This window comes from Sceloporus occidentalis, unplaced genomic scaffold, assembly GCF_023333645.1.
Source record: "Sceloporus occidentalis isolate IW3139 unplaced genomic scaffold, rSceOcc1.0.p SCAF_6, whole genome shotgun sequence".
In the NCBI taxonomy this organism is placed as follows: Eukaryota; Metazoa; Chordata; class Lepidosauria; order Squamata; family Phrynosomatidae; genus Sceloporus; species Sceloporus occidentalis.
The window spans coordinates 42,189,449-42,216,738 of NW_028316986.1; the positions used below are offsets into that span (position 1 = coordinate 42,189,449).

At 39.8% G+C, this 27,290-nt stretch overlaps 2 protein-coding genes across 2 annotated transcripts in view; one reads left to right on the forward strand and one right to left on the reverse strand.

Annotated features, from left to right (window-relative positions):
- LOC149310662 (dynein axonemal heavy chain 14-like) overlaps positions 1-8,585 on the forward strand; it is a 352,749-nt gene extending 344,164 nt beyond the window's left edge. Inside the window, 4 exon segments of the mRNA XM_089529413.1 lie at positions 814-944; positions 1,859-2,016; positions 4,526-4,672; positions 8,301-8,585. Coding sequence (XP_089385539.1) covers positions 814-944; positions 1,859-2,016; positions 4,526-4,672; positions 8,301-8,513 — 649 coding nt within the window. The 3' untranslated portion in view covers positions 8,514-8,585.
- Positions 8,586-10,655: 2,070 nt separating this feature from the next.
- Positions 10,656-27,290, reverse strand: part of LBR (lamin B receptor) — a 33,190-nt gene continuing 16,555 nt past the window's right edge. Inside the window, exons 8-14 of the mRNA XM_089529414.1 lie at positions 25,964-26,158; positions 23,566-23,669; positions 20,614-20,739; positions 16,329-16,497; positions 15,185-15,265; positions 14,974-15,096; positions 10,656-13,239 (exon numbers count right to left, since the gene is read on the reverse strand). Of these exons, the coding sequence (XP_089385540.1) occupies positions 13,079-13,239; positions 14,974-15,096; positions 15,185-15,265; positions 16,329-16,497; positions 20,614-20,739; positions 23,566-23,669; positions 25,964-26,158 (959 nt within the window). The 3' untranslated portion in view covers positions 10,656-13,078. The remainder of the gene's footprint in view (positions 13,240-14,973; positions 15,097-15,184; positions 15,266-16,328; positions 16,498-20,613; positions 20,740-23,565; positions 23,670-25,963; positions 26,159-27,290) is intronic.

Consider the following 27,290-nt stretch of genomic DNA (forward strand, 5'->3'; position numbering starts at 1 on the left):
ACTATTTGGTCACAGACTTGACTAATCATGCCACCTCTTCCAGGTCAGGCAAGTGGGGAATTAAACTGTGAAGTTGTTTCAGTTGTAGCAGTAGCTTAATTCTTTGCCAGGACACTAGCACTGCTTCATACACTACTGTACCCTCTTGTCCCTCTGCAACCTCTGACTCTTCCTCAGTCATACCTTTTTCCTTAGTGAACAGCTCATCCTTCTAGTCACATGTGAAAAGTGATATAAAGCATCTGAAATTTACCCTGCACCCTGTTCATTTTGCATTCATGTTGTTTAATCATACTGGCATTTTGCCTTCTGTTTTTCATGATTTAGATGTGTGTAAGAATCATGCAGCCCTCCACATATTCTGGGATTTCAATCCCAGCATTCCTGACCATAACCTATATTGGCTTGGGATGCTGAAACTTGAAACATCTGGAGAGACATATGATTCCATCTCCTGCTTAAGACAGAGGATTTCCTGGTCTTTCCAACCTGATTTCTATCTTGATAGAGGAGGCCATCTTGGAAAGATTACGAATGTTCTCCTGCTTCTCTAGGTAGCAGATATTTGCTGTAATGTGTCTGGTCACTACAAAATTTACATTGGATTTACAATATATTTTTTCATATATTCAGTCTTTTCTCAATATATTTGAAGTTGTGCCTTCAGCCAGTGCAATTATAATAATTTGTTAATTGCTGATTAATGATAAAATATCCACTTGTTGAAGATTGTGCTGTCTATTTAAAACCTTTTTATTCTTACAGGCTTTCTGCATTTTAAATATTTCTCCTATTTCACTGTGTTTTAAATAGGTTTAATCATTTAGCGATGCTTCAGAGGCAAACCAAAACATTGCTTCAGACTGGTGAAGAAACTGACTTCAGTAACAACTACAAAGGACACCCCAATTGCTTTTGGCTTCCAGGTTTCTTTTTCCCACATGGTAAATAATTTCATAGCAATTATTTACTCCTGGCCCATTTCTGCTTTAGTTCTTCTTAATCTGTGTTTTATCATGCTTGGAATGGCTGGTGGTTTTTCAACTGGTGTTTAACTATTATTACTGTCATATTAAATATGAGATCAGTAACTCTCCTAGTTAGTGGCGTCTCCTGGCGTGCTGTCACCCTGTGCAGGGGGCAGGTAGCCACTGGAGGGGCAGGCAAGGGAGGGAGGGGATGGAGGTGTGCCCCCGCTTCCATTCAGCTTCCTTGTGAGGAGGGAGCCAGATAGAGGCAAAGCTAGAAGGGCCAGGCTCACACACACACACCCTTCACTGCCTTCTCTTCCGCTGCCTTGGTTTCCTCCTCAGGGAAAGAGCCATAACAGTGGAGAAAAAGCAGCAGGCACCAACAGCAGCACCATGCTGCCCACAGTGGGAGGAGGGTCCCACCATGTGGCACCCTCTACTGGAGTGTCACCTGGTGCAATCCACAACCCCCACACACACCTAATGCCACTACTACTTCTAGTGCTTCAAGATGTACTCAATCCAGGAAGCTATAGTTATAAGGCAGCGCAGAGATATAGCCCATATAGCCAATGATGAACGATTATGGAATTATGAGGGACCTATCATTGCCATCCCTGCTGTAAGGGTTATGGGAAGCCTTGTAATATTTGAATTTTTTTTTGATGTTTTAATAACTAGATGCCTAACATAATGGCAAATGTTGCAAAATATGGAAACTGTCCCTTTTTTCTTCCTTGCAGAAATTAAACAGATCCCCATAGAACAGCTTTAATTAGGTTCTGAAAGACTATAGATAGGAGGAACCAGTAGCAATCCCCTTGACAGTTCTGTAACTTTTGTTCCCTCACATACTGTTCACTGCAATATGGGTTTTATTTCTGCAGGATTTCTTACCGCTGTTCTTCAGAATTATGCTCGGCAGAATGAAATACCCGTTGATACTCTTACTTTTGTTCATAAAGTTCTGGCATTTACTGAGGATGAGGAACAAAATCTTAGAAACTTCAAGAGAAAAGAAACCATATTAAACAAAGCCTTTACGGTAAGGAAGACTCCAATTCAGATGTTCACTCATGAGCTCACTGAGTATTTTAAAGCTAAGGTTGCCAACACTGGAGGTTCCAAGGAGCATTTTTTTTCTCTTTGTGGGGCAATTTTGGGGCCAAAATTATACAAAGAGGGCAAATTGCTCTGGAAGGCAGGCCTTCATTGTCTTACAGAGAGCCCCCAAATCTTCAACAAGTATTTATTTACAACAACCTCAATGGTAATACAGGAGCAGGACACTGACAGAAATCCAGATACCAATTGTTTCCCCACATCTACTCTGGGAACAATATTACAGGGGACTATAACTTCACTCACAACACCAGAGGTGTTCACTTGTTCTTGGTCCAGTGTGATAATGCCATCCTATGCCAGCAATGTCCCTCTACACTGTACACTGGACAGGTGGAAATTGAAAATGACAGTACCCAAAAAATCAGTTGGGGAACATTTCAACCTTCCTGGACATACTATAAAGGATTTACAGGTCACAATCCTTGAACAAGGAAATAACAAATGGAGACCTGGGATAGTCCACCTGAAAAGGGCGCCCTGCTGGCGACCTACTTACCTCCAGAGGGAAGCCGCAGCCACCAAACCGTGTGGCTTCCCTCCGGAGGAAAAAGAATCCAAGAAAAGCAGGTTCTTTTTCTGCCACAGGGCGGACGTAACAAGTGCGCCAATGTCGCACTCATTATGTAAGCGATGCACCGCGATGTGCAAATGCCGCATGTTGCTTACATCACAATGGCGGCACCCATGTACATGGGGTGCTGCCATTGTAATGCTGCCATGGTGTATTAGACTTTGGCACCATGCGGTTGCTGCACGGTCCCTAACCCTAAAATTGGTACCAGTACGCTGCTTATTGACAGTATGTGCTGTGCCTAAGACTAGAAATGGAAACAGCCAAATTGAATCATATTCACCAATTTCAATCCATTAGCAGAGGTATGAAAGAAGATAATGGTTTCATGGTACATTGCATATACAGTTGTCCCTCCATATTTGCTAGGGTTAGGGGAACAAGACCCCCGTGAATATGGAAAAACTGCAAATAACAAAAACATTGTTTTTACCTGAGAGGACACCTCTCTAGGAATCTCTAGGTCCTCCAGTGCAACTCTGTGGTCAATGTCCAACATACACTGACCAAAGAATGGCACTGGAGTAGCTACAAATGGTCTTTCAGTGCAACTTTTAGTTAAAGTTGACTACAGAGTTGCACTGGAGGACCTAGACAGTCCTAGAGAGAACATATTAATGAAATCCGTGAATAATTAAATCCGCAAATATCAAAGCTGCAAATATGGAGGGATGACTGTATTAATACAGACTGTTTGCACCCAGGGAAGCTGGTTTTTAGTAAGCAGATTTATTGCTTTCATACTTTAACTCTACCTGACTTCTGTAAAGATCTGAAAGACCTGTATTACCTTGCCCAGACCTCTGAAAATTTAGGGCAGGTGTCATGATTTGCATTATTAACCTTTATTTATTAACCTGTTTGGATGTTATTACATTCTGTCCTACTCCCACAACTGTATAAATATGCTTTATGCTTGCATCAGAAGTGGGTTTTTATCCACAAAACCTCATCCTAAAAAGATGTGAGTGACTTTCTCTCACGTGCACACTTAGTAATGCTTTTTTTTCCTGACACACTCTCCCTCAGATACATTTATTCACACACAGCCTTGCATACAAATTCTGTCTCTCAGACACATTCAGTCACACTCTTTATCTTTTTTATTTTACTTTTTACTCACATATGCATTCATTCACACAAGAGAATTACTATTTCTGTGTAACTGTGTTTGAGAGAGTAAATGTGTAAAAGAAAGAATGAAAGAGCATGACTGAGTGTGTACATAAGGCTTTGCTATAGTCTATAAAGCACATGCTGATTTTCTTCTGGAACTCCTTGGTGTGCCCCATTAACGAAAGTATTTTTGCTATGGGGTCCCTAGTGCCTCTTCTCCTGCTTGTATCTCTCGGATTTCTCTCCATATATGACTGAAGTCTATGTTGCAGAATTTTGAACTCAATTTTGCATGTGTGGGAAATTAATGTTATGGTCCTGTAGTTACTGCACCTTTTGCGTCTCCTCTTTGTGGGGATAGGTATGTATAGTTGTTTGAGAGAGAGAGATCATTGGCAGTGGCACAACACAGTTCACCAACACCAAGGTCATAGCCAGTCAGTGGCCAGGGGGGCAGAAGACCCCAGAGTACCATCCAGCTGCATCTGTGAAAAAGGAGGCACCATTGGTCTCCTAAATCTCCAGCAAGTACACTGGAGGCCTAAGAGGATAATAGCTCTGCCTTTCACCCATTTGCAAAACTGTAGTTGGAAGCTGTCTGGGAGATTATTCCAGTGTATGTCACCAACTTCCATTGGTATGGCCCTTGCCTTTCAATGTATACATGTACTGTATATAGAAAACTCATAAATGACAGGAGAATATCATATGGCATTTATCTGTAACTTTCACTGGTTTTCAGGACCCTTCTCCGCATGAAACTGGAATTAGAATTTATGGCTTATACATAGATGGTGCATGCTGGAGTCCTATTACAAAGTCATTGGAAGAGCCTGAACTTCATGAGAGATTTTATGCACTACCAGACATACTTTTTCTACCAGAAAAGGTACTTTTTAAATTTATGTCTCACATTTTAGCCAAAGCTCAGGGCATATAGCAGTAAAATCTGGTAAATTAGTAGTTTTTAAATAAATAAATATTGTAAACTAGTAGTTAAGTGCTAATCCTGAAATGAAAATTTAACTGTTTATTATGCTAGTGTGCTACCTTGTGCATCATACTCTCTCTCCCCTTACTCAGATCCAAATAAAAATTAGAATCATATTGATGTCATAAATATAATAACAGTAACAGATACTTGGATATAAATAGTAATTACACATAGAATCTGGGAGGGTTAGGGTGCTTTGATTTCTTAACAAATCAATGCAAAATATTTGCTGTAGGCCCAATAACTTATATACAATATGATGTGATAATTTTCTTCAGTCTCAACTAGACAAATAGATGTTCAACCTCGATTTATGTTTTCCTGCCAAAAGTTGTTTTATAGTTTTCACTTGGGATTATTTTTTCCCTAATCCAACAATATCAAGGGAACAAGTAATACATTATTTGGGTGTTTGTCATGCCTTACCATACTATGTGGACTGTATTTAGATCTGCTTATGTTTTTGCTGTAGAGGCACCAAGTGTCACAAGTATCTAATCAGTATTTGTCTAAATGAATCTCTAGAACCATTACCTTGATATATCAATGACCTCTACTGATATTGATCAGGAATTATTTCATAAGGACAGTGGCAGCTCCCTTGGCCTTTTTTTCAGGAGTTCCCCAGTAGGATGTCTATGCAAAGCAGCAACATGATCACAACCTTCCACATTCATACAACACTAATGTCTGAATTTGTGAACCAAAAATGATGTCACATTTGGTGTTATAGTTCTTTCATCATCACTGGCATCACATTGCAGTTCTGCCATCCTGGCATTTTAATCTTCCATTCATGTGAGTCACAGAGACCACAAAGAAGAGCAAGGGTGCCAATATGTGAGCCCATACATACTCTGTTCTTCCCTGCTATTATGTTATGCATAGGTTGTTGGGTAAAATGTTCCTTTAAGATGTTATAAAATATTTATGTGGCTGTAAATGGTGAGGAACACCAGGTGTCAAACCTTATTTGTTAGTAGTGTATATAAGGACTCTGAAACCCAGAGCAGGTGTGGGTTGAGGGTAGTGGATTGGAGAGAGGAGCTGGTGTGTTAGTTTGGAGAGTTAGGATGGTAAATATATCAGACAAGTGTATGTTGACAGAAGTCAGACTTTTGTTGACTGTATTGCACATATTGCAACAGGAAGATAAAAGCCTCTAAGGACTTTGAAAGAAGTCAACTGTGTCTGTGCCTCATTTCAGGTTGGTCAGTGCCTTGTTGCCAAATACTTCAATACTTCTGGGTTGTGCTTCTGCGCTGTGCTGTGTGTGAGCTACTGTTGAGGTCAGGCATCTCAGACAATACTGAATGTTGGCACCTCTGTTGGACCTAGTTTTTTTGTTTTTGTCACTGCACACCTGCAGTACACAGAGAGCCAAGATAGGTATATTACGATGCCCCATTGCTGTGGACTAGAACTGAGTGGAGAATACAGGGCTACTGCCAAAAGTAATTTAGCTCTTATAAGTTTCTGCATGTCAATTTGGAAGAAGGTCTCAAGCGGCGTGTCTCAGGGCTCTCTCCAAGAGCCATTACTTTTCAACATTTTTTCAGTGATTTAGATAATGGAATGAAGGGAATCTTTACCGGGTTTACAGATGATACAAAACTGGGAGGGGTGGCTAATGTATTGGAAGTTAGAAATAGATTTGAAAAGGACTTTGATAAAATAGAAAATTGGGCAGAAATTGATAAAATCAAATTTCATAGAGCCAAATGCAAAATTCTACATTTAGGCCACATAAAATGCACAGATATAGGATGAGGAATACATGGCACTATATGCACAATGGACCTTGAGTATTATGGTTAATCATGTTGAATATGAGCCAGCAGTGTGATGCTGCAGCAAAGAAGGCAAATGCTATTTGCCTTACTAGAAACATAGGGCCCGAACAGACAGGCCCAATAAAGCTGCCTCAGGTCACTGGAGGTATGCTGTTCAAACGAAAGACACATATGAAGAGGTCAGAAGCTGTGCCAAAGCTGCATTCCAGTCCTTAGGACTGGAGTGAAGCTTTGGCGTGGTTTCCAGCCTCTTAGAACGCATGCAGCATTTACACAGCATACCTCCAAAGTGACCCGAAGCAGCTTTATTTGGGCCTGTCCATTCAGGCCCATAGTTTCCAAATCTAGGAAAGTAATAGTCTCAATATATTCTGTGCTGGTCAGGACTCATCTGAATTACTACATTCTTCTGGGCACATAATTTAAGGATATAGACAAGTTGGGGTATGTTCAGAAAAGGGCAACAAGGATGGTAAGTATGGAGAACAAAACATGAGGAAAGGAGCTGGGCTTGTTCACCTTGGTGCAAGGAAGATTGAGGAGTGACATAATATACTCTTTAAATACAAGGGCTGTTGCAGAGCAGAGGGATCAGTTTTAGTAGTAATTTAAAGTTACAGGAGAGTAGATTGCAACTGAACATTTAGATGGAACTTCTTGACAGTGAGTGGTTCAGCAATTGAACCAATTGCCTAGAGAGGTGATGGAGTTTCCTCCTCCGGATGTCTTCAAAAAAATGCTTCAGCTGGAAATCCTGAACTGAGCAGGAGGTTGGACTACATGAACCATGAGGCCACTTCTGACCCTGTGATTTTATGATGTTGTGCTGGTACAGACTGACTTATTTGTAAGCGTTCACAGATGACCACTCAAAGAATCAGTTAGCAGCCTGTAGTTTTGCTTCAAAATCAAAATGGTTACTGGCTTTTAAGTTAGTTTCTTGCTTGAGGTAGGACTGCTCATCAAGGTGTGCCATCCCATTTCCCATGAGGAATGCTTCTGCCATCTGTGTTGTCTCTACTACAAATTAGGGCAGTACTGGTGTTTGGCCAAGTGATCTGAGGTTTATAGAACTGCAAGTTATCAGTTCAAGTATATCCAGTTCTACTTCCCAGTTAATGTATTCAGGCTGCTATCCTGTGCTGCACTTTCCATTTGTATGTGTTGGTAGTAACGTGATGTGTAGTTTCCAGGCTATTATAGCAGCTCTCATGTTGAGTTCAAGCACCTTGTCTCACCATAACACTGATATTTGATGTAGGCACACCAGGCTGAAGTTCATAATGGCCTGATGTCTCTGCAACTGGTTAAAACCATTAAACCAACTAAAAGGTTAAAACAACTTTAGATCGTAAATTATCATCTTCCGTTTTGGTCACAGTACACCACCCTGAGATCTTTGACTATATTATGGGACACATATACACACATTTTACTTTTCCTCTAGCAGAGTGGGTAACTATGCCCCCAACCCTGGATATATGCAGCTACCTAGGGCTGACGCATATTCTAAGCCAAAAACACTAGAAGGGGCTGTTGCCACTCTTACTAACATGACATGGGCTGATTAAAATGTAGGAGGAAAGGGTAAATATCACAAATGTGTTCTTAATTTTTGTGGCTCTTTTTTGTGTACATTTGTAATTGTATTGCAATCTTGAATGTTAGTTTGGGGAGAAAGGCAGGATATTAATCAAATAACAAACAGCAAAACTTTTGTTCTAATATAGGTGGAATTGAACTCAAGATGCCATTCTTTAGAAGAGGAAACAGACATGCTCCATTATGAGTGTCCATTGTACAGAACACCTCAAAGATCGGGAATGCTGTCTTCTACAGGTGTATCAACTAATTTTGTAACGGCAGTCAATTTACCATCTCTGGTTGCTCCCAGTCACTGGACAACAAGAGGAGTTGCTCTGTTATGCCAATTAGATGACTGAAAACCTCCACCCTCCAGGAAGTTAGCAATGATGGCAAATCCCCTCTGGCATACTTAGTTATGCTTTAACTTGTTATGCACAACCCAGCTTTTAATAGCTTGATGTTAAAATAATAAATGTTATCTTCTGCAAATAATAAGTGCAAACTTAGTTTTGTATTGTGACTTTGTTTTATCTTAGCTGATTATTAGTTACCCCAGGCCCAGGGGCTGGAGTCAGGACATAGCACCATTCACACATCAAGTCACCAGTAGGCAATGTGCAACCCTCCAAATATTGTAGAACTACAGCTCTCAACATGCCTGACTTTGCCTGCTGTCGAAAGCTGGTGGGAATTGCAGTCCACTACCATCTTCAGATCACTTTCCTCACCCCTATAAGCAATTTCTAAAGGAAGCAGTGCTGCTTAACCATTATTAATTTATTCCTATCCTAAAAACATAATGAATGGAACTTAGCAACATTACCAACAGAAGACAGCATTGCCCTTATGGGCCCAATCCTTAAGGCCATGGCCAAATGCTTACTATGTTACTTACACTTAAACAGTATTCTTAATGGCCACTACCTCGGGCATACAAATCTCAGAACTTAGCCAACCCACAGATGTGTGTGGTTTGTGTTCCATAGATAAAACTGCTAAACCTGCTCCTACCTCATCCTATTTGTGCATGTTCAAGCCTGAAAATTGCTTTCAGAAACCCATCCAAGTGAAATACTGATACATTTTGATGTTGATGGCTACCAGCAAGTAGTAATGTAAATTTCTCCCTTCATGCTTCCCATTTTTTTAACATTTCCTTTTATTACATTTCTTATTCCTGTGTGGAGCACAGGAGATCCAAAATACTATGCTTAATAAACAGCAATGAGCTTTCGTCACATCCCTACTGGCAAGTCTCTAGTACTTTCTCCACTAGGTATGAGACCATGAGCTGGTTTCCCAGCTCCGGAGGTTCCTGGATGGGGTGGGTTATTTAGATCTGTTTCAGTTGGGCTTCAGTCAGAATCTGGGTCAAAAACAACTTTTGATTGCCTTGCTCTATGACCTCCACTGAGAGTTGGACAGGGAGACTGAGTCCCTGTTCATTCTACTAGACTGCCGAGCGGCTTTTCATACCATTGACCACATCTTTTTTGGCTTCCTCTCTGGAATAGGACTTGGACAGTTTTGCAGTGCAGTTGTAATAAATACTTCCCTCAGTTTTTTTCACCCAAACTCACTGAGATACACTCCTTTGCCTGATGTGTTCATTTAAAAATGTTTGGCTAGTTGTGATCTGCAGGAGGGTAGTCAATGGCACTTGTTTCTTTCTCCCTCCGGAGAAATTTAGCTTCTCTGGAGCTAAATTTAACTTTTTTTTCTTTTGTAGCAGCTAACTTTGCATCTCACTCCTGTTGTTCTGTTGGCATTTTTGTCTTCTGTCCATTTTCCATTTTAAATCATCAACTCTGCTGCTAATTAAGTTGAAGGGAGAAAAAACATCTAACCACCAAGGCAGGCTTTTTAAAACTTAAGGGGAGAGCAGGGGAGCAAAATATGTAACAAATATATATAGAATATTGAGGATTCCTGCATGTAAGCTGGTACACGAGGGTTAAATGCAACTGTGAACTGGATTGCTCCTACAAGCCATTGAGAGAATAACCAGACATCCAGAGGTTGGGAATATAAATAAAGTTGATGTATGGAGGTGATGCCTCACCTTAGAGAAACAATGAAGATGAACTCTGCCCACTGTAGGGTAGCTCTGTGCCATCATGAAGTCAACAAATGCCCTACAGTTCTCTCATAACGCATAAGAACAAAACTCACAATAAGAAAAAAAACCCTACTTTATTTATTACAGAGCACCTTTGAAGACTGTTCAAACTGCAAGAAGAAATCTTATGCTCATTTGCTTTTTCCTACTGTTGAGCACAGAAATGGCAGCTAGAGAATTCCTCCCAATCTCCTCCTGCAAAGAGTATTAGTAGGACATCCCTTCCTAAACAGGGCTATATTTCTCAGGTCTTTAATTTACTCCTAGGAACAAATGGATCCTTTCTCAAATGGACTCACACAAGAAGACAAGTAGGAATGACTCTCTTCTAGAAGGGGTACAGCACTCCTAGTAAAAAAACCAGGTCTGAACAAAACCGTTTTTAGACAAAATTTTAATTATACAAGACATTTTATGAAGTTCAATTAAAAGAGTACATTGTAAATGTGTAAAAAAAATAGTAAGAAACAGGACAAGCTGCAGTTTATATTAGTCAGGCACTACACTCCTGGGGGAAACACGCTTATGCAAAAACATTTCATTTAGGGTTTTTTTTCTCCCCAGAATCACATGAAAAACAGCAGAATGTCTAAGATGGTTATATAGCAGGAAAGTCTCTTTGCCTAACTATTTACATTAATAATCTGAACCACTGTTCAGAAAGTTTAAAGCCTGGTACCCTCCAAATGTTTTAGGTTACACCTTTCATCAGTTTCGGGGAGCATTGCTAACAGTCAGGGATTATACGATTTGTAATCCAAAACAAGTGGAGGGGTACAAGGAAAGGAAAGGCATAATACAGTCTGAAAAAAGTTGTCATGATCATTTCTAGAACTGTTATGCCACACATGCAAACTATTACAATCTTATACAAAAATAATTTTGTACAGCAGTAACTAAAACGGCTCATGTAAAAATATAGGACAGTAGAGACCACCACAGAACTAAGACCCCTGCTTCTCACCAACACCTGCTCAAAGGTATAAAGGGAGTCATGTTCTTCAACTGAGCAAAAGGAAGGTCACATGAGAAGAGGGAACCATTCATAATATCCTGACACAATGCCTACGTATGACACATACCAAGTTTGTGTGCGTGTGGAGAACAGGGCTTAGTTAGACTTTATGATGATCCCTCCTCACCAAGTGTGCTCTGCAGTATTTCAGAAACATTTAAAACTAAAATAAAAACCAAAGGATATCAAGAACTATGCTACAAAAACATAAATGCAAAATATCACTACGCAAATTAAAAAATGGTTTCTTTCACACAGTTGTCAAATGGGGAAATCTTTCATCTGCTACAAAAAGTGTGTGATTATTTCAATACGTCTGTCTTTCTAATTTCATATATTAACTGGCAATTGTTCCACTTTCAATCATAGCCAATTAGATAAAAATATTACAATAAAATTCCCAGATGTTAAAGCTGTAAGTAGCTAAAAAGTTCCATAGCTACAGTGAAAAGCTATGATAAAAAATTAAATATACAAAAATATATTAGTTGAGAAGTGGCAGACTTTAATCATAAATTCACACGAAAAAACTGGTTTAAATAGTAATTTGAAATATTAACATTTTTTCTATATTTCCAACTGTTTAAAAAAGGGCAAAATAACCTACACTGAGGTAGCAATGCCAATTCACCCAACTTCCAATATTTTTCCTACTTTCATAATGCATTTGTCATTACAATATTTAAATGAGCACTTCAACTGCTGAAAATCGAGTTTGTAGCAATACATTACTTTACAAAACTTTTCAAAAATACTGGAAACGGTTTAGTAAAAAAAAATTTAAAATCATCCAGTTCTAAAAAAACTACTGCATCTTACACTCAACGCTGTACATCAAAATATTTCAATGTTATAATATAAAAGAAAGCTATAGTACAAAGCAATTGTTTATAATCATGACTACAGAAAGCAGCTGTGCCTATTTTTTTTCATTGTACAATGTGCCATACCTTGCACTACTCTCTCATCGCTGGATGAAGCACTTTTGTTTTTTGCCACTTGCATTTGAGGTGAGAGACACAAGTGAGTTGCACAATAACTTTTTTAAAAAGCCCAGTTACATCAATAATGTAGCTAGTGATTATAGAAGAGTGCACAACACACAGATACTTTCCACTAAAAACTCCAATAGGCATGTAATAGCCAATATTCTAATTTTAAAATGGAGACTTTTTCCCATTAAGGGAAACAATGAAGAAACCTGTGCACTGAGTGTCCTGGAAACTCAGGGACATCAGCTGAATCATCCTGAGGGACCTTGCTGTACTAGACAGACCTGAGTGAGAACAACCCTGTTTAGAGACGGGAGCTGAGCATTAATCGAAGTCGCTCTCAGCAAGAACTCACAGGGTTAATATTTTTATATCTGTTACTTTTAAACAAAGGTTTAAAACCACAAAATAAAATTATAGAACAAGCAAATTCTGGGTTTTAAGCTTAGAACTGGCCTTTCGCTCATATTTTAAGGAAGAGACTGAGAAAGTTATCTAAGGGACAACCAGTTCCCAAAGCACACAAAAGACTTGTTAAGTTGGGTTTTTTCATTTTTTTAAAAAAAAACTTAAAAAGAATTTGTTGCTTCTTGAAATGGGCAAGTAGTTAAAAATATTGGAACAACCCGACATCTCTTAGATTATTGGTAAAGATATCTGCTAGTTCCGAACTCATCTTTAAGAAAATCCAGCAGAGACAACATATATGCCAAGTGCAATGGTATGAGGTATGTTGTTTATGGCAAAAAATATTTAACTGCAGGAAATGTGTATTATCCACCAGTTTAAGAAAGATCAGTAGATATAAGGAAATATGCGATATGGTACACGATGACAGTATTTTTCCCACGCTAAGCCATATTTTTTCTTACACTGACGTTCATCACGGGCTTCACGATGAATAAGCAAACCAGTAAAATATATCACATAGAAATATGGTAAAATATGATTGATACCTGAAAGAAAATATACAAATATTATTGTTTTTTTCATCCAGTCCTGAAAGTTCAGAATGAGTCACAGAGAGAACATTTCACTAGGCATTTGCAGCTCCTCCAGCGCAATTCTATGGTCAATGTCTGGCAGATGTTCACCACAGAGTTGCAATGGAGGACCTAGAGTGTTCTCTCGGGTAAAAACAGTATTTTTGTTATTTGCAGTTTTTTCACATTCACAGGGGTCCTGTGCCCCTACTATACTAAATGTGGAGGGATGAGTGTAATTAACTTTGCAAAAGGTAGTTGATGTATTAGTGTTATTTTTTAAAAAATAAGTTACTAATCTTCAGCTAAGGCAGTGGTTCCCAACCTTTCTAATGCCATGACCCTTTAATACAGTTCCTCATGTTGTGGTGACCCCCAAACATAAAATTATTTTCATTGCTACTTCAAAACATAAATTTTGCTACTGTTATGAATTGTATTTTCATTGTTACAAATTGAACATAAGTAAAGCATAGTGATTAATCACAAAAACAGCCTCAGAGGATGGCAATGGCAAAGCTCTTCTGAAAGCCCCAGGATATGTTTGCCTTGAGCCTTGGCATGAAGCCACACTCTCTCAGCCTCAGAGGATGGCAACGGCCAGCCTCCTCTGAAGAAACCTGACCAGAAAGCCCCATCATAGAGGGGCAGAGGGGTCGTGGTTCAAAGTGAAACTGGAACTCTTTGGCTGTGCTGTCTCTCTTCCTTTTTGCAGAGCTCTGGCGGGATACAGACCGCCGCTTTGCGACCGTCTCCCGCCGGCGCCATTTGCTCTGCGCGGGAGCTGCAGCAGCCAAACCGCGCAGCTTCCGTGTGGAGCAAAAAAGAAGCTCCATTTCGGAGCTTCTTTCCACGGCGCACTGATGATGTCGCGAAGCGCCAAGGGCGCATTCGTGATGTCATTAGCACCGCGACACGTCTGGACGCTATGCGTCCAGTACGTAAAGATGGCGGCGCCCATGTGGAAAGGGCGCCGCCATCTTGTACGTATTCTATACGTACTAGGGTTAGGGGGGTGCGGAAGCACCGCCCCTTCCTAACCCTAGTATGTATAGAATACGTACTATATGGCGGTTTGTATCCCGCCACTATGTTCCTGAGAGAGGCAGGAAAGAGGACTCTGTGGGCAGTTGCTAACCAACTGAGGAGGGGCCTGGAGATGGCTGCTGCTTTAATGGGCCTAGCTTGGGGGTCCTTTGTTTGTGAAATGGTGCTCTGTGGGGGGTCCTTGGAGACCCCTGGGAAATTGTAATTCGACTCCCAAAGGGGTCCTGACCTCCAGGTTGGGAACCTCTGAGCTAAGGTATGGATCAGGAATTTTTTAAAAATAAATTAATTTAACTTGAATATTTGACATATTCAGTCTAGCAAAACTATTTTATGTCTTTGTGATTATGCAATGATATATATTTTCCATCATTCTATATTTTCTGTGTTTATGTAACAAAAAGCATATAAAGAACATTGCTGCCAAACCCCTGAAAGGAGCCATAACTATATTTTATACTGTATTATGCTAACTTACATTTAGATCTCAACAATATTCTTTCAATAAAGTTCTATAAAAATGAATGTCTTATTTTCACTTATCTAATCTTGGTCTTTGTCTCAGAAACTATTACTGCACTGAAAAAATCAGGAAATGATCAACAGAGGCAAGAACAAAAGAAAACTGATATGTTAACAGAAGACACTTTATGATCTTACCACAAGGTAGGGACCAAGCCAAGGCCATGATAATATCCCCTAAATAGTTAGGATGACGCACAAAGCCCCACCAGCCAGAGACCAAGAGATTTTTTCCAGTTGCAGTAGGAATAACTTTCAAATCTGCATTGTAATATATAAAAATATGTATTACACAACCCAGAAGAACACATAGTCTGTATAATACTTGTTTGCTTAAAACAGTACTTACGAGCAAATTTTGGATCCTTTGGATTTCTTCGGAATGCATTTTTTTGTGAATTTGAACGACGGAAAATGTAATATCCAAGAACTTTGGAAAGAAAAAAAGGTACCATTAAATTGTAGAAATTACTAAAAACACAGTATACATTCAATTATGCTACCCATCTTATATTTGTAATAGCAACATAGACAACTCTACTTTCATTGGCGTATTTATTTTTCAGTTCTATAATCAATAGTCTAATGGAAATCAACAGGTCACTACCCTAGCGGAAAGCTACAGCAGACACTGGCCTATATCCAACTGCATTGTACAGCACTTGCATAAATCCCACTGATTCAACAGGTCTACTCTAGTTAGGATTAGCAACTAGATTTAGGCCAATATATTTATTTCATTAAATTCAAAGTAACACAACAGTCAGTTTTCAATTAGAGCCTCCTATACCTTGCCAAAGTTGCTCTGAAAGGCTAGGTATCCCCTAGAACAGACCTAAAAGGGCACAGGAAGTGCAAAAAGGGGGAATCTCTCTCTCTCTCTCTCTCTCTCACACACACACACACACAAAGCCCTTCTCTGTATTTTATCTCTATTCCACTGATTGAAGTGGGGAGAAACTAACTGTATTCTACAGCAGAGAGGACAAAGAGTGTGTAAGGTGTTTTTTTTAAAAAAAAAAACTAAAATTAAGAAATGGTAACATTTATTATTATTAAACTTGTTATTCAATCAAAGTTACAAATGTATTAGTTTTTCTCCCCACAAGGATCCTCAAAGCAATACGTAAAAAAATTGCAATATAAAAAGGGAACAGAATATTCTTCAAAAAGACCCCAGAATAAAGTTAATTTTTTAAAAAACAATTCAAAATCCATTTTGCACCTTCCTGTAAATAAGTCAAAAGGCTCAAGCTGCCTATTTTTTAAAAATCATATTACTGCTGTTGTGAACTGCTTTGACAAATGTTGCAATCATTAAGCAAGATACGTAAACTCAACTGTCAAAACTGATATTAACTCTTGAAAATCCTAGTAAACGTTCTTTATTAAAATGTTACTTTGCTGATTTTTACTTGCTTTGTTTGAATCAACAAAATTATATACATTCCTTTTGTTTATTTCATTTTAACAATCACTAACTTATTACTTACTATTTAGAGCCACAATTCCTGAAGCTGTAGGCCAAGAAATCTCATTAGGATGATTCACTAAATAAAGGGTTTGTAGGCTGTAGAGAAAGGGAACCCACACCAAGTCTCCAAACGCTAGCATAAATCCAAATCCATCATGGGTGATGTCCATAGTTGTCAAAATTGCTTCCTAAGAAGTTAAAGAGTTGTTAAATTAGTATTTAGACATAAACTTGTATGAATGACTGGGAATTTCTCATTATTATTTATAATTGTTGCAGTGTTCTGGGAATCTACAAGCTGAAATTGCACAAAACTATAAAAAGAGAAATTCTGTTGACACATTCACTTGAATTTCACAGGACTAAAACTGGGACAGGGACATAAGTGCACAAGCAAGCCCCATTCTCAACATCCCTAGGATAAGTCTGTCAGAGCTCCAAAACACAATGCAGAAACAATCTGCTTTAACTGCCCTGGCTCAGTGGTAAGGAATTCTGGAACTATAGTTTGTTGTAGCACCAGAGCTCTCTGACAAAGGAGGCTAAATGTCTCACAAAACTACTGTTCCCAGAATTCACTAGCACTGACCCAGGGCAGTTACAGTGGTCTCAAATTGGACTATTTATGCAGTGTGTTTTGGACCACAATGAAGAGAGCTCTGTAAAACAACATGGTTACAAAGTTCCCATGATCCCAAACCCTAATAGGGTTTTGTTCCCATTTATGGGAGCTTTGTTAACTGTGTTCAGCTAAATGGGGTTAGAGTTCTTCTCAGACCTTTCAAGAGCCTTCAAGGCTCAAAGAACATGAGTAATAATAATAATAATAATAATAAAATTTATTTGTATCCCACCCCTCTGAGAACAATCAGGGCGGCTAACAAAGTTAAAAATAAACATATAAAATCTCTGGTACCCTCCCCTCCTTAAAAAAGTATTAAATCCAATGCAATATTTTAAAAAAGAACAACAAACAACAAACAAACAAACAAGTTAAGAACTGACCAGAAGGTCAACAACATCACACCAGCAAACAATCAGTGGGAGCAGCAGTATGGAGCCCTGGTGGCGCAGTGGTTAAATGCCTGTACTGCAGCCATTCGCTCAAAACCACAAGGTTGCGAGTTCAAGACCAGCAAAAGGGCCCAAGTTTGACTCAGGCTTGCATCCTTCCGAGGTCGCTAAAATGAGTACCCAGACTGTTGGGGGCAAATTAGCTTACTTGCTAATTAGCTTACTTGCTGTTCACCGCTATGATCTTTGGAATAGCAGTATATAAATAAAACAAATTAAAAATTATTATTATTATTATTATTATTATTATTATTATTATCTTTCCCAGATGTTTTTCTAAGGCCGGGTTCTCTATTCTGGGAAGGCCTGCCAGAAGAGATTTGTCTTAACAGCCTTTTTAAAGCTGTCTAAGGATGTAAGTAGACGGATCTCATCCGGCAGGCCGTTCCACAGTCATGAGGTATTGGGGGGGGGGGGGGGGGAACAAACTTACATGTCACATGGATACCAGTCTCCAACTGTAGCCTTAACTCTGAAACTGGTATCCTGTTAGTTATTAAGATGGTATAAATTAGGTTTACCAACTCCTTTTTGGGTCATTACAGAGGTTGAAATTCTTGCAACCATGTGGCAACCAATCGCCCTGAACCATGTGTCACCTGCAGGGATGTCCCGAGGACCACTGGAAGCCCATGTGGAAGCCTCTTGCAGCACATACAGTTAAAGGAAATATCTGGATGCATCTCTGATGAAATCCCCGTATTCTGACAACGTGGAAATGGCTATGTTGAAAGGGGAGGGGGAATGCTGATCACAAAGTGGGTTTTGTGGGGTTAGCATTGGAAGATACAGTTAGAGATGTAGCTACGTGACATATATACCTCTTCTGATGCAGGGCCTCGGAGTTAATATTACACAAACTTTTTTTAATTTTAAACTGTAGTAATGGGAGATTGGTATTTTTCAATAAGAAGTAGCCTTTAATCCTTTTCATGATTTAGCATTCTTAAGAAAAGCTGCACACAAATCAATTGAAGAAAGAAGAACATTGTTTACACAAAAAGGTAATAGTCTCAGCTTAAGTGACAGAAAAAATACTCGACAAGAAAATAAATATGGATCCAGCTACATATGTACTCTGCCAAACAGAGGATGCGAGTTAGATAAAGAATATGTCAGAACTGTGTTCTACATGACTACCATGGTCAGAATGTTAATAGCTCAGCTATGGAAAACGGATTCACTCCCAACACTAGAAGAGTGGATTATTATTATTATTATTATTAACCTTTATTTATGAAGCGCTGTAAATTTACACAGCGCTGTACATGCAATCTTTTTAGCTAGACGGTTCCCTGCCCTCAGGCTTACAATCTAAAAAGACATGACACAGAAGGAGAAGGGAGTGGTGACGGGAAAGGGTAAGAGGTCCAGCAGTTCCTCTCAACCTCCGAGGCCTGGACCAAGGCAGATGGACAGGAGGGAGGGCTTGGCTTCAAAATGGAAGGTTAATCATTATCCAGGGAAAATACATACTCACAAGTAGGATAATACATATACAGTACATAGCAATACAGGAAATGGATCAATAAACAGTCAACAACAGAACATCAGATAGTAAGCGACAATTATGCGATGTCTGGGAAGGCTTCTCTGAACAGGATGGTTTTCAACTCCGTTTTGAAGCTGGTTAAAGAAGTGATGACTCTTGCTTGTGGAGGAAGAAGGTTCCAGGAGTGAGGGGCAGCAAGTGAAAAGGGGCGAATCCGGGATGGGGCAGAGGAAATCCTGGGCTGAGACAGGAACCCTTGACTACCAGAACGGAGGGCCCGAGTGGGAAGGTGAGGAGAAAGAAGGTCTGATAAGTAAGGAGGGGCCAGTCCATGGAGGGCTTTGAATGTCGACAGCAGGAGCTTATACTGAATGCGGAAAGGGAGAGGGAGCCAGTGAAGGGATGCCAACACAGGAGAGATGTGGTCAGAGCGGTGGGTGGAAGTGATAATGCGTGCAGCTGAATGCTGGGCAGAGATTAAAGGACGGAGGTGAGAAAGAGGAAGTCCAGCCAGGAGGACATTACAGTAATCAAGTCGTGAGATCACTAGGGCATGGACCAGGATCTTGGCAGTAGAGGCGGAGAGATATGGTCGGATTTTGGCAATATTGTACAAAAAGAATCTACAAGCCTTGGCTGTGGTCTGGATCTGAGGGATACATGACAGAGAAGAGTCAAAGATAAAGCCAAGAGTGCGGGCTTGCTGGACTGGTTGAATAGAAATGTTGTCCACAGAGACAGAAAAGGAGTGTTGAAGGGTGGGCTTAGGAGGAAAGACAAGAAGCTCCGTCTTGGACATGTTGAGCTTCAAACGCCGATGGCGCATCCACTGCGAGACAGCTGTGAGGCAAAACGAAACTTGCTTTTCAAGCCTTGGAGAAAGGTCAGGGGCAGAAAGATACAGCTGGGTGTCATCAGCATACAGATGGTAGGAAAAACCAAAAGAGCTGATGAGTTTTCCTAAGGACAGTGTGTAGAGAGAAAACAGAAGGGGACCCAGAACAGAGCCCTGGGGAACTCCAACAGATAAGGGAACAGGAGAAGAAGTCTGTCCCCCTGCAACTACTGCAAAAGATCTGCCAGACAAGTAAGATCTAAACCAGTCGAGAACAGAGTCTGAGAACCCAAGGTAGATATGGCCAAGATGGACAAGTTGACTGCTTGTTGAGATGGGAATGTGGGTAGTTTCAAGGAAGACTGGGACATAATAATTAAATCTATTAGTAACATATGGGACGATTTAATGATTAAATGGCAATTAGCTTATTAACTACATTAGGTTGATAATAGAATCAATAATTAACTACAGTTATTGTATTATGACAGGGTGTTATATATTGAAATCCAAGAATTACTAAGAGGAAATTAAAGAATAATATGAAAATGGGTGGAAGATGAGGATGTGTAATAGGCGTAACAGTGAAATAACATGGTAGGTCCCCCCCACCTTTTGATGATATTGTATGTATAGCAGTTTAATAAAAAGTATTGTTTGAAATGTAATAGTCTCAAGAAAAACCTAATACATGGTGATTTTAAGAAAAATCAGTCTGTGATTATTTGGAATTTGCAGTGAATGACAGGGACCATTCTCTGCAGCAAGTAGAAAAAGCAATCTATCTCAAGCTATTTCAAAAATAAACAGTGGTTTGGTGATATAACAGATATGTAAGTCGTCATACATTATTTTAGCAACTTGAATAGTATGTATAACCCCCAGTCCTAAAGCATGTATTACCTCATTCCAAAGAGCATCCACCACATACAGGAGCTGGAAACTATTAACTAGGATCATTGACAAAGAGGGCATATTCAGATGTTGCACTTTCATCTCAGTCAAGAGCATTGTGAAGTTAATAACAGCCTTTAAAAAAAATAAAATTGCATCTTAATGTCAGTTTTTATTAAAAAAATTAATTCTTAAAACTACAGTACTGTAACACCAGCACTGAGTATTATTGTATCATACACTTTACTTTTATATTTCAAGTTATATGCTGCCTTTCATTAAAAATCCCAGAGTTGGTAGCAATATTAAAACAATGGCCAGTTTCCAATGGGTTGTTTCCATTGGCAATAGGAGGAGTGATTCCCTTTCCTGTCCTGCAGTCCTTCAAGAGTTTTAAAAACTTCCTCTAAATGGCTGCGAAACCCTCCAAAGCATCACTTGACATTACTCCAAGAGAAGCATTGGATTTTTCCCAATAGAATAAATTATTTCCTTATTTAATGCTACACATCCAGCATGGTGATAACCCAAATGTGCAGTTCTCTGAGCACAGGTCACTGTGGCTAAACCATCTCAGCCAAGAAACAGCTGTTCCTGGTACACAAGCCAGAACTGGCTTGAAAAAACCCAAAACTATACATTTGACAACTTGCATCTTCAATGAATGCAACCTCATCCTGAACATACAGTATTAGTCAAGACTCTGTATCACGCTGGTGGTGTGTACATCTCCAAAAGAATATTAAACAAGGCAGCAGAGGATGCTCCAATAGTGTGCAACTACAGACGTGGGTCTGCTGAGCAGTTCCATCTCTCCGGTCACTGACTGGCTGTGGGGTGAACACAGGGGGAAGGAGAAGCAGCTGCCCCTAACTGTCAAACCACAGAGTTGGTCCACCCTGGTTAATGGTATTGAAAGCCACCAAGAACATCTATAGACAATCAGGCGGGAACCACTGTCTCTCAATCTCAGCAAATGTCATCCATCATCTTACTCAAGGCTGTTTCAGTTTCTTGAGCTGCTCAGTCACCAAAAGGGATATTTGGGACTGAATGGTAATTCTCACAGACCTGGGTCGAGAGGGTGTTTTCAAAATGAGCACATTACAGCCTTGTGGGATGGAACAGCCCACACCTCATCTGATAAATTACTAGAGCTATGCATATTGCTGTTATGGAAATGTCTAATTTACTAAGAGCTATTCCTTCATGGGCTTCCGTTCTCCACCCAGGTTCACAGCCCAGATTGAAGAGGTCCTCCCAGGTGAATCTTTGTAGAAGACTCACAAGTCCAGTTAAGCTCTTGCAAGCATCTTTAGAAAATTTACAAGTAAGCTCTACGATTGCTCTTATGAGGGAAACTAAAGAACTGGTTCAGTCTCCAGCTTCTCATAAAGTGCCATTTTCCAATGCCTCCCATTCATACTTCTCTGCGCCTCTTCTCCTAAGCTTCCTTCCCTTGACAACTGAAGGAACGAAGGCCATGCTCCAGCATCTCTGGTTTGCCACCTCCCTGGCTTTGCTACCTCCCATGTCCAATACCCAAGGAGCTGGGGGTTTACAAAGAAGTTTTGCAGCAGGTTCATTTCCATTCCTAGACTCCTCTCTGCTCATGTATTGAATGCCTGCACTTGTTGCTGTCACTAGTTGCCCCTGCCCTTCTGCCAGAGGTCTTTCACCTCCGCCAGCTCCATTCCCACCCTTACCGCCTTCCTAAGTCTCTTCCTCCTTCTGTATCCAATCTCCTCCCCAAGATTATCCTCTTGTCCCCACGCCCACTTGTCACCTCACCTAGACCTGCCTTGCTGCTCTGCCCCTGCAGCCTGAGCTGGAGGCGCATGGTATTCAGCATTTTCAGCACTTTGTCAGCCAGCCAGCAGGTAAGTTCCAAAGTGCCCTACTTTTACAGTTCTTCACAAGCCTCTTTCAAGACTACGGTTTACACCCCCTCTCTCAACAAGACATTAACCATTCTCATTCAATCACTTTCCCTTCCCCTAGCTAGATGTTACAAGCCTGATCCACACCATCAGACTGCAACTTTTGAGTGGAATAAGATTGCTAGAGAGGTTTCTTTGATGCCGCTAATGCAGCAGACGAAGAGATACTGAGGTAAATTAGGAAGAACACTGAGGGATAGTGCTGAGGGTTGGTGGAGCCAAAAAGATTACTAAACTATTCTATAAGGCTCTGGAGATGCACTGTGCAGGATACTCTGATATATGAGTCATAAAGACTACGAAGAAGAACTGGAATTTATCCCAAACTACCTGATTCTGATCTGGACACTTGTTTCTGTAACAAAGGCAGTATAATGTTCTGCAGAAACTCATGCAACTTTGCCTTCAAAGTGTTTTACATGTTTGCAACTCCAAACATTACATGAAAATAGCCTGACAATATCAATGCACTTAAATCAAGAATCTTCTTTTCTCATCCAGTGGTAAAAACCAGACACAAGAAATGCATTAGGCCAGTGCTGTATTGAAATACACTGTGGTTCTCGCAGTGGCTGTGAAGTTCTGAGCCAGTTTAACGTGAATGTTGAAGTCCCACACCCTATAGGGATCTCCAACAGCTCAGACGGGGCTTTAACTGGCCAGCGGGACAGGACACTACACTGTCCGAAATCCCAGGTGCAGAACCTCAAATATGATTCTTCAATAATTTCAAAAGACTTTTCCCTACACAGAGAAAGCATTTACTTATATCCAAAAACCTGTTGTGTAATTTTTTAAAAAATTAACCTATGTCTGTATTTTAAAGTTTGTAAACTGCCCATATCATCTTAAAGCAGTGCTCTTTGCACTGTGAATATCATACAGGTAATGCTAATTGTGATGCCTTCAGCACTCAACTATTTTACATTTGTTGCTTACAGTAATTAAAATTTTCATTTTAATAAATGCTGCCTTGTTTGTAAAATAAAATATACAACAATATACGTATACTTTCACTTACCCAGCCAATTAGGCCTGGTCGTAATTCACAGAAATATTTCAAATCAAAATTTCCAATGCGGGGATTTAACTCACGTCCCATAAAAAAATCATAAATTATATTCCCTACAAATAAGAACAAAATAAATTAGTCTGCAATTCTAATGTTGGCTGTTTCACTCACTTTATTTAAAATCCATTACTTTTAAGCAATCTTTTCCTGTTAAGGCTACTGAGATGCACTCCATATGTTAATATCTACCTGTACCATGATGAGGTTTTGTCAGTATAAAGACATTCCACTTGTATTCCATAATTTAAAGCAATTCCTTAAATTCTTCACATTGCATGTTGCTCTTTATTGTGAACTGTTTTCACTACAAGGTAGTGTGCAACTGTGACATATAAACAAATTAAACAGTGACTTTAGTTGAACCAAGACAGGGTCCACACTCCAGTAGCAGGTTTTATTATTTTGTTTGTTTGTTAAGGTGTGTCTGTATTGCCTCTCAGCCCAAAAGGGTTCCAGATGCAACAAACAAATGAAAAATTGATCCAGAACCACAAGTGGGTGGAATTATGAATGTGATTCTTATTACTCTTCTATATGCAATGTAGCTGGAAAGGGGTATTTACAGGTCTTCTTTCCCAAGTATAACAACTTTCCCTCCCTTAAGGATGGGAAACAGAATGAATAATATTAATAATTCAGAGACAGGGGCAGTGAAAGGCTTGGCATGAACAAGGGTCCAGCAGACTACACTAAGAAAACTAGAAAGCAACAAGTGGCTCAATGAGTCCAATTTATCTTCATTTACTCCTGCTAAATCTGCATTTCTATTGTATTTAACCTAGTTGTACTTAAAGTTCTGTTAGTCCCTCATCCAAGCCCCCCCCCTTTTTGCGCCCCCTCCTGATTATAAGAATAGATCAGGGCTAGGAGAGCTGACTGACTGCCTAGTGGGTTGGAATACCCTGGAGAAAATGTCAGATGATATCTCCTAGTTTCACCTCTTTCAAACTTCATTTCCTCTTCTCTAAGGCAGAGTTCAACATGTTCTTTCTAACCCCTTGAGATCAGTGATAACAGAAACACTGCACAGGCCTACAGCTCATCTCTCAACTGGAAGGCAAGATAGGTGCCTGGAGTTTCAGAGAAGGGCATCCCCTTGATCCACCGTGAGGCAAATTTGTACCCTTTGCCAGCTGAAAGTTCTCCTTGCCAATAAGAGACCTATAATATAGGTACTCTTTTCCCTTAAGAAGATTCTACACATACTTTGAAAAGTTGTTATTTGCCAAATATGTATTAATATTGTATTAATTAATAAAGATGCTTTCCCTATGTAAAGATACTTTCCAGCAGCATTTAAATTTACTGTAACTCCTCCCAAAGACCTTCAAGTATACAGACAACAGTATAATATACAGACAACAGTATTATTTTTAAAGTGTCCTGCTCACTGAATTTTTTTGATGCATTTCATTTTTTTCTCAAGCATATAGTTTTATTTCCCTTTCCCTTCAGAAAATTCTAAGAATTTGGCAAGTTGTGCTTTATTCCTGTGATCCATATCCTGCACTGCAACTTATTCCAAATGAATGCTCCCACAAATTGCCACAACACAAAAACCCTTTCCATGCATGATGGACTTCCTTTACAGGGCAGATTTATGTCAAACTTCTCCCAGATTCTTAAATGTACTGAGAATAAAAACAGGTGTTAAGTTTTTCTGCATTAAATTTCACACTTTAAGCAGTTATAGGAGTATGCTTTTAAATATAAAATCTTCAATAAATAATATCAAAATTTAATCTGCTTAACTTGTTTTTTGAAGGCTCACAAAAACAACAAACACAGCAGTAAAGTTTACATAGTATTTTTCATGGAAAAGCATTCAAGAAATTAAATTAATGATTCTTCTTAATGTCCCACTGGAAGCACCAAGACAATGGGGCGAAACAGATCGTCCCATTGCACCAGCTTGGAGGCGAAGTCAGAGCTCATGATGCCCCCCAAGCTAGCGTCAAGCCACACACCTGACCACATGGGGGGAGGCTTTGCGGTGCTTTGGCGGCACTACGTTTATACGCCACACAACCACCACAAAGCCTGCATGGCACCGGAAAAGCCGACTTTTTAACAGCTCAAAAAGGAGCAAAAATTTGCCGCTTCTTTTTGTTCCGGCAAGAAGACGGGTTGAGGCAGCGGCATGTGGTTGCCGCAGCTCCAACCCAAAGTTCAAGGGGGCAGTGTCAAGCCATCCCTTCAGGGCTGTCTGTTTTGGCTCAATGACTATGGTCCAAAAGCAAACATAATAGTGGGAGTTACCATAGTTTATAATGAAAAGATGTATATGCACAAACATGTTATTAAGAATGACATCAAATAGGAAATGTTTTCATGCTTGTCCACTTACCAGAATTCCCTCCAGGTGCTAATTCCTTCTCAGATGCATTCCGGGAACGGACATAGAGATAAATGCTTAACACCAGAGAGAAGACTGTAGCACAGACAGCAAACTGAAGGAAATGGTCATATATATAATAAAACTCAATGTCAAAGTAAAGAGATACTCCTATAGCTGCAGCTGTTAGGATAAAAGCGTAGAATCCTTAAAAAGAAAAAAAGCACACACATACAATTAATGCAAGGCACAGGTCTAGTAAAATATCACTGTTATTACAGGCCAAGCAGAGGAAGTGTTGTAGGCCACATGTGTCCCCTCCTTTTTTTTTTAAAGAATTCATCAATAATGCCCCTAAACATCCCTCCGGAAATGAGGGGCAATTCTGGCATGTTTTTGGCCCCTACATCCATTTCAGGCTCAGAAGAGGCCTTGGTACCAGGAAATGACTTGGAATCAACTTTCAGGTCACCTCCTGTGAGACAAAAAGCCTTTCCTGGGCCTAAAATGTTCCGGAGGGCCAAAATCAATGGCCTACAAAGGATCTGAAATGGCCTAAAGAAAGCCAAAAATTACTTCCTATGTCCCCTAGGGAATGTTGGAACAAAAAAAGTTTTGATTTTGAGGGAGGCTGTAGCCCTTCCAACATTCACTAGGTGCCAATGCATCACTCAAACTCCCAAAAGTTGTTCATCCCTGTTGTAGGATATCATAAGAAAGAAACAGGTATTTTGCATGGTCTGAACTTCAGAATAAAACACCCTAAGCAATTTAAGAAACGTACATTTAAATGCCTATATGAATATGAAAACTGAAAGCCATGTTCACAAAATTAGCATTTTTAATAAGTAAAGAGGGAAAACAAGATCATACAATAAATACATTAACATTTCCTTTCAGGCAGTGTTTATGCATAACATGTAATCTTAAAGTTACAATCCCAGAAATGCTCCTCTGGGAAAAATTCCCATTGAACTCAGCAAAACTAACTTCTGAGTTACATAAATTACCAGATGACTAACATGAAGGCATCTATCACACAGCTTCAATCTAGTCATGATTATGTGAGAAATATAAAACTATTTTTTCACATAGTTATTACTAGGGGCCTAAACAGATGGGCAGGATACCACAAGCCCATCAGTGCACAAAATAACTCCAACCACACCTTTCTCAACCCCCTCCCTCCTCTCTGCTGATCCATGTGGATGAACTTGGGGTGACAGTATTTTTATCCTCACTGGGTGCAGATCTAACCCTCACCATCTAGTGTGCTATGATCTTAATGAAATCCATATTCTTTCAGTTGATAAACATTTGGAGGGGAGCCTCATCTTTA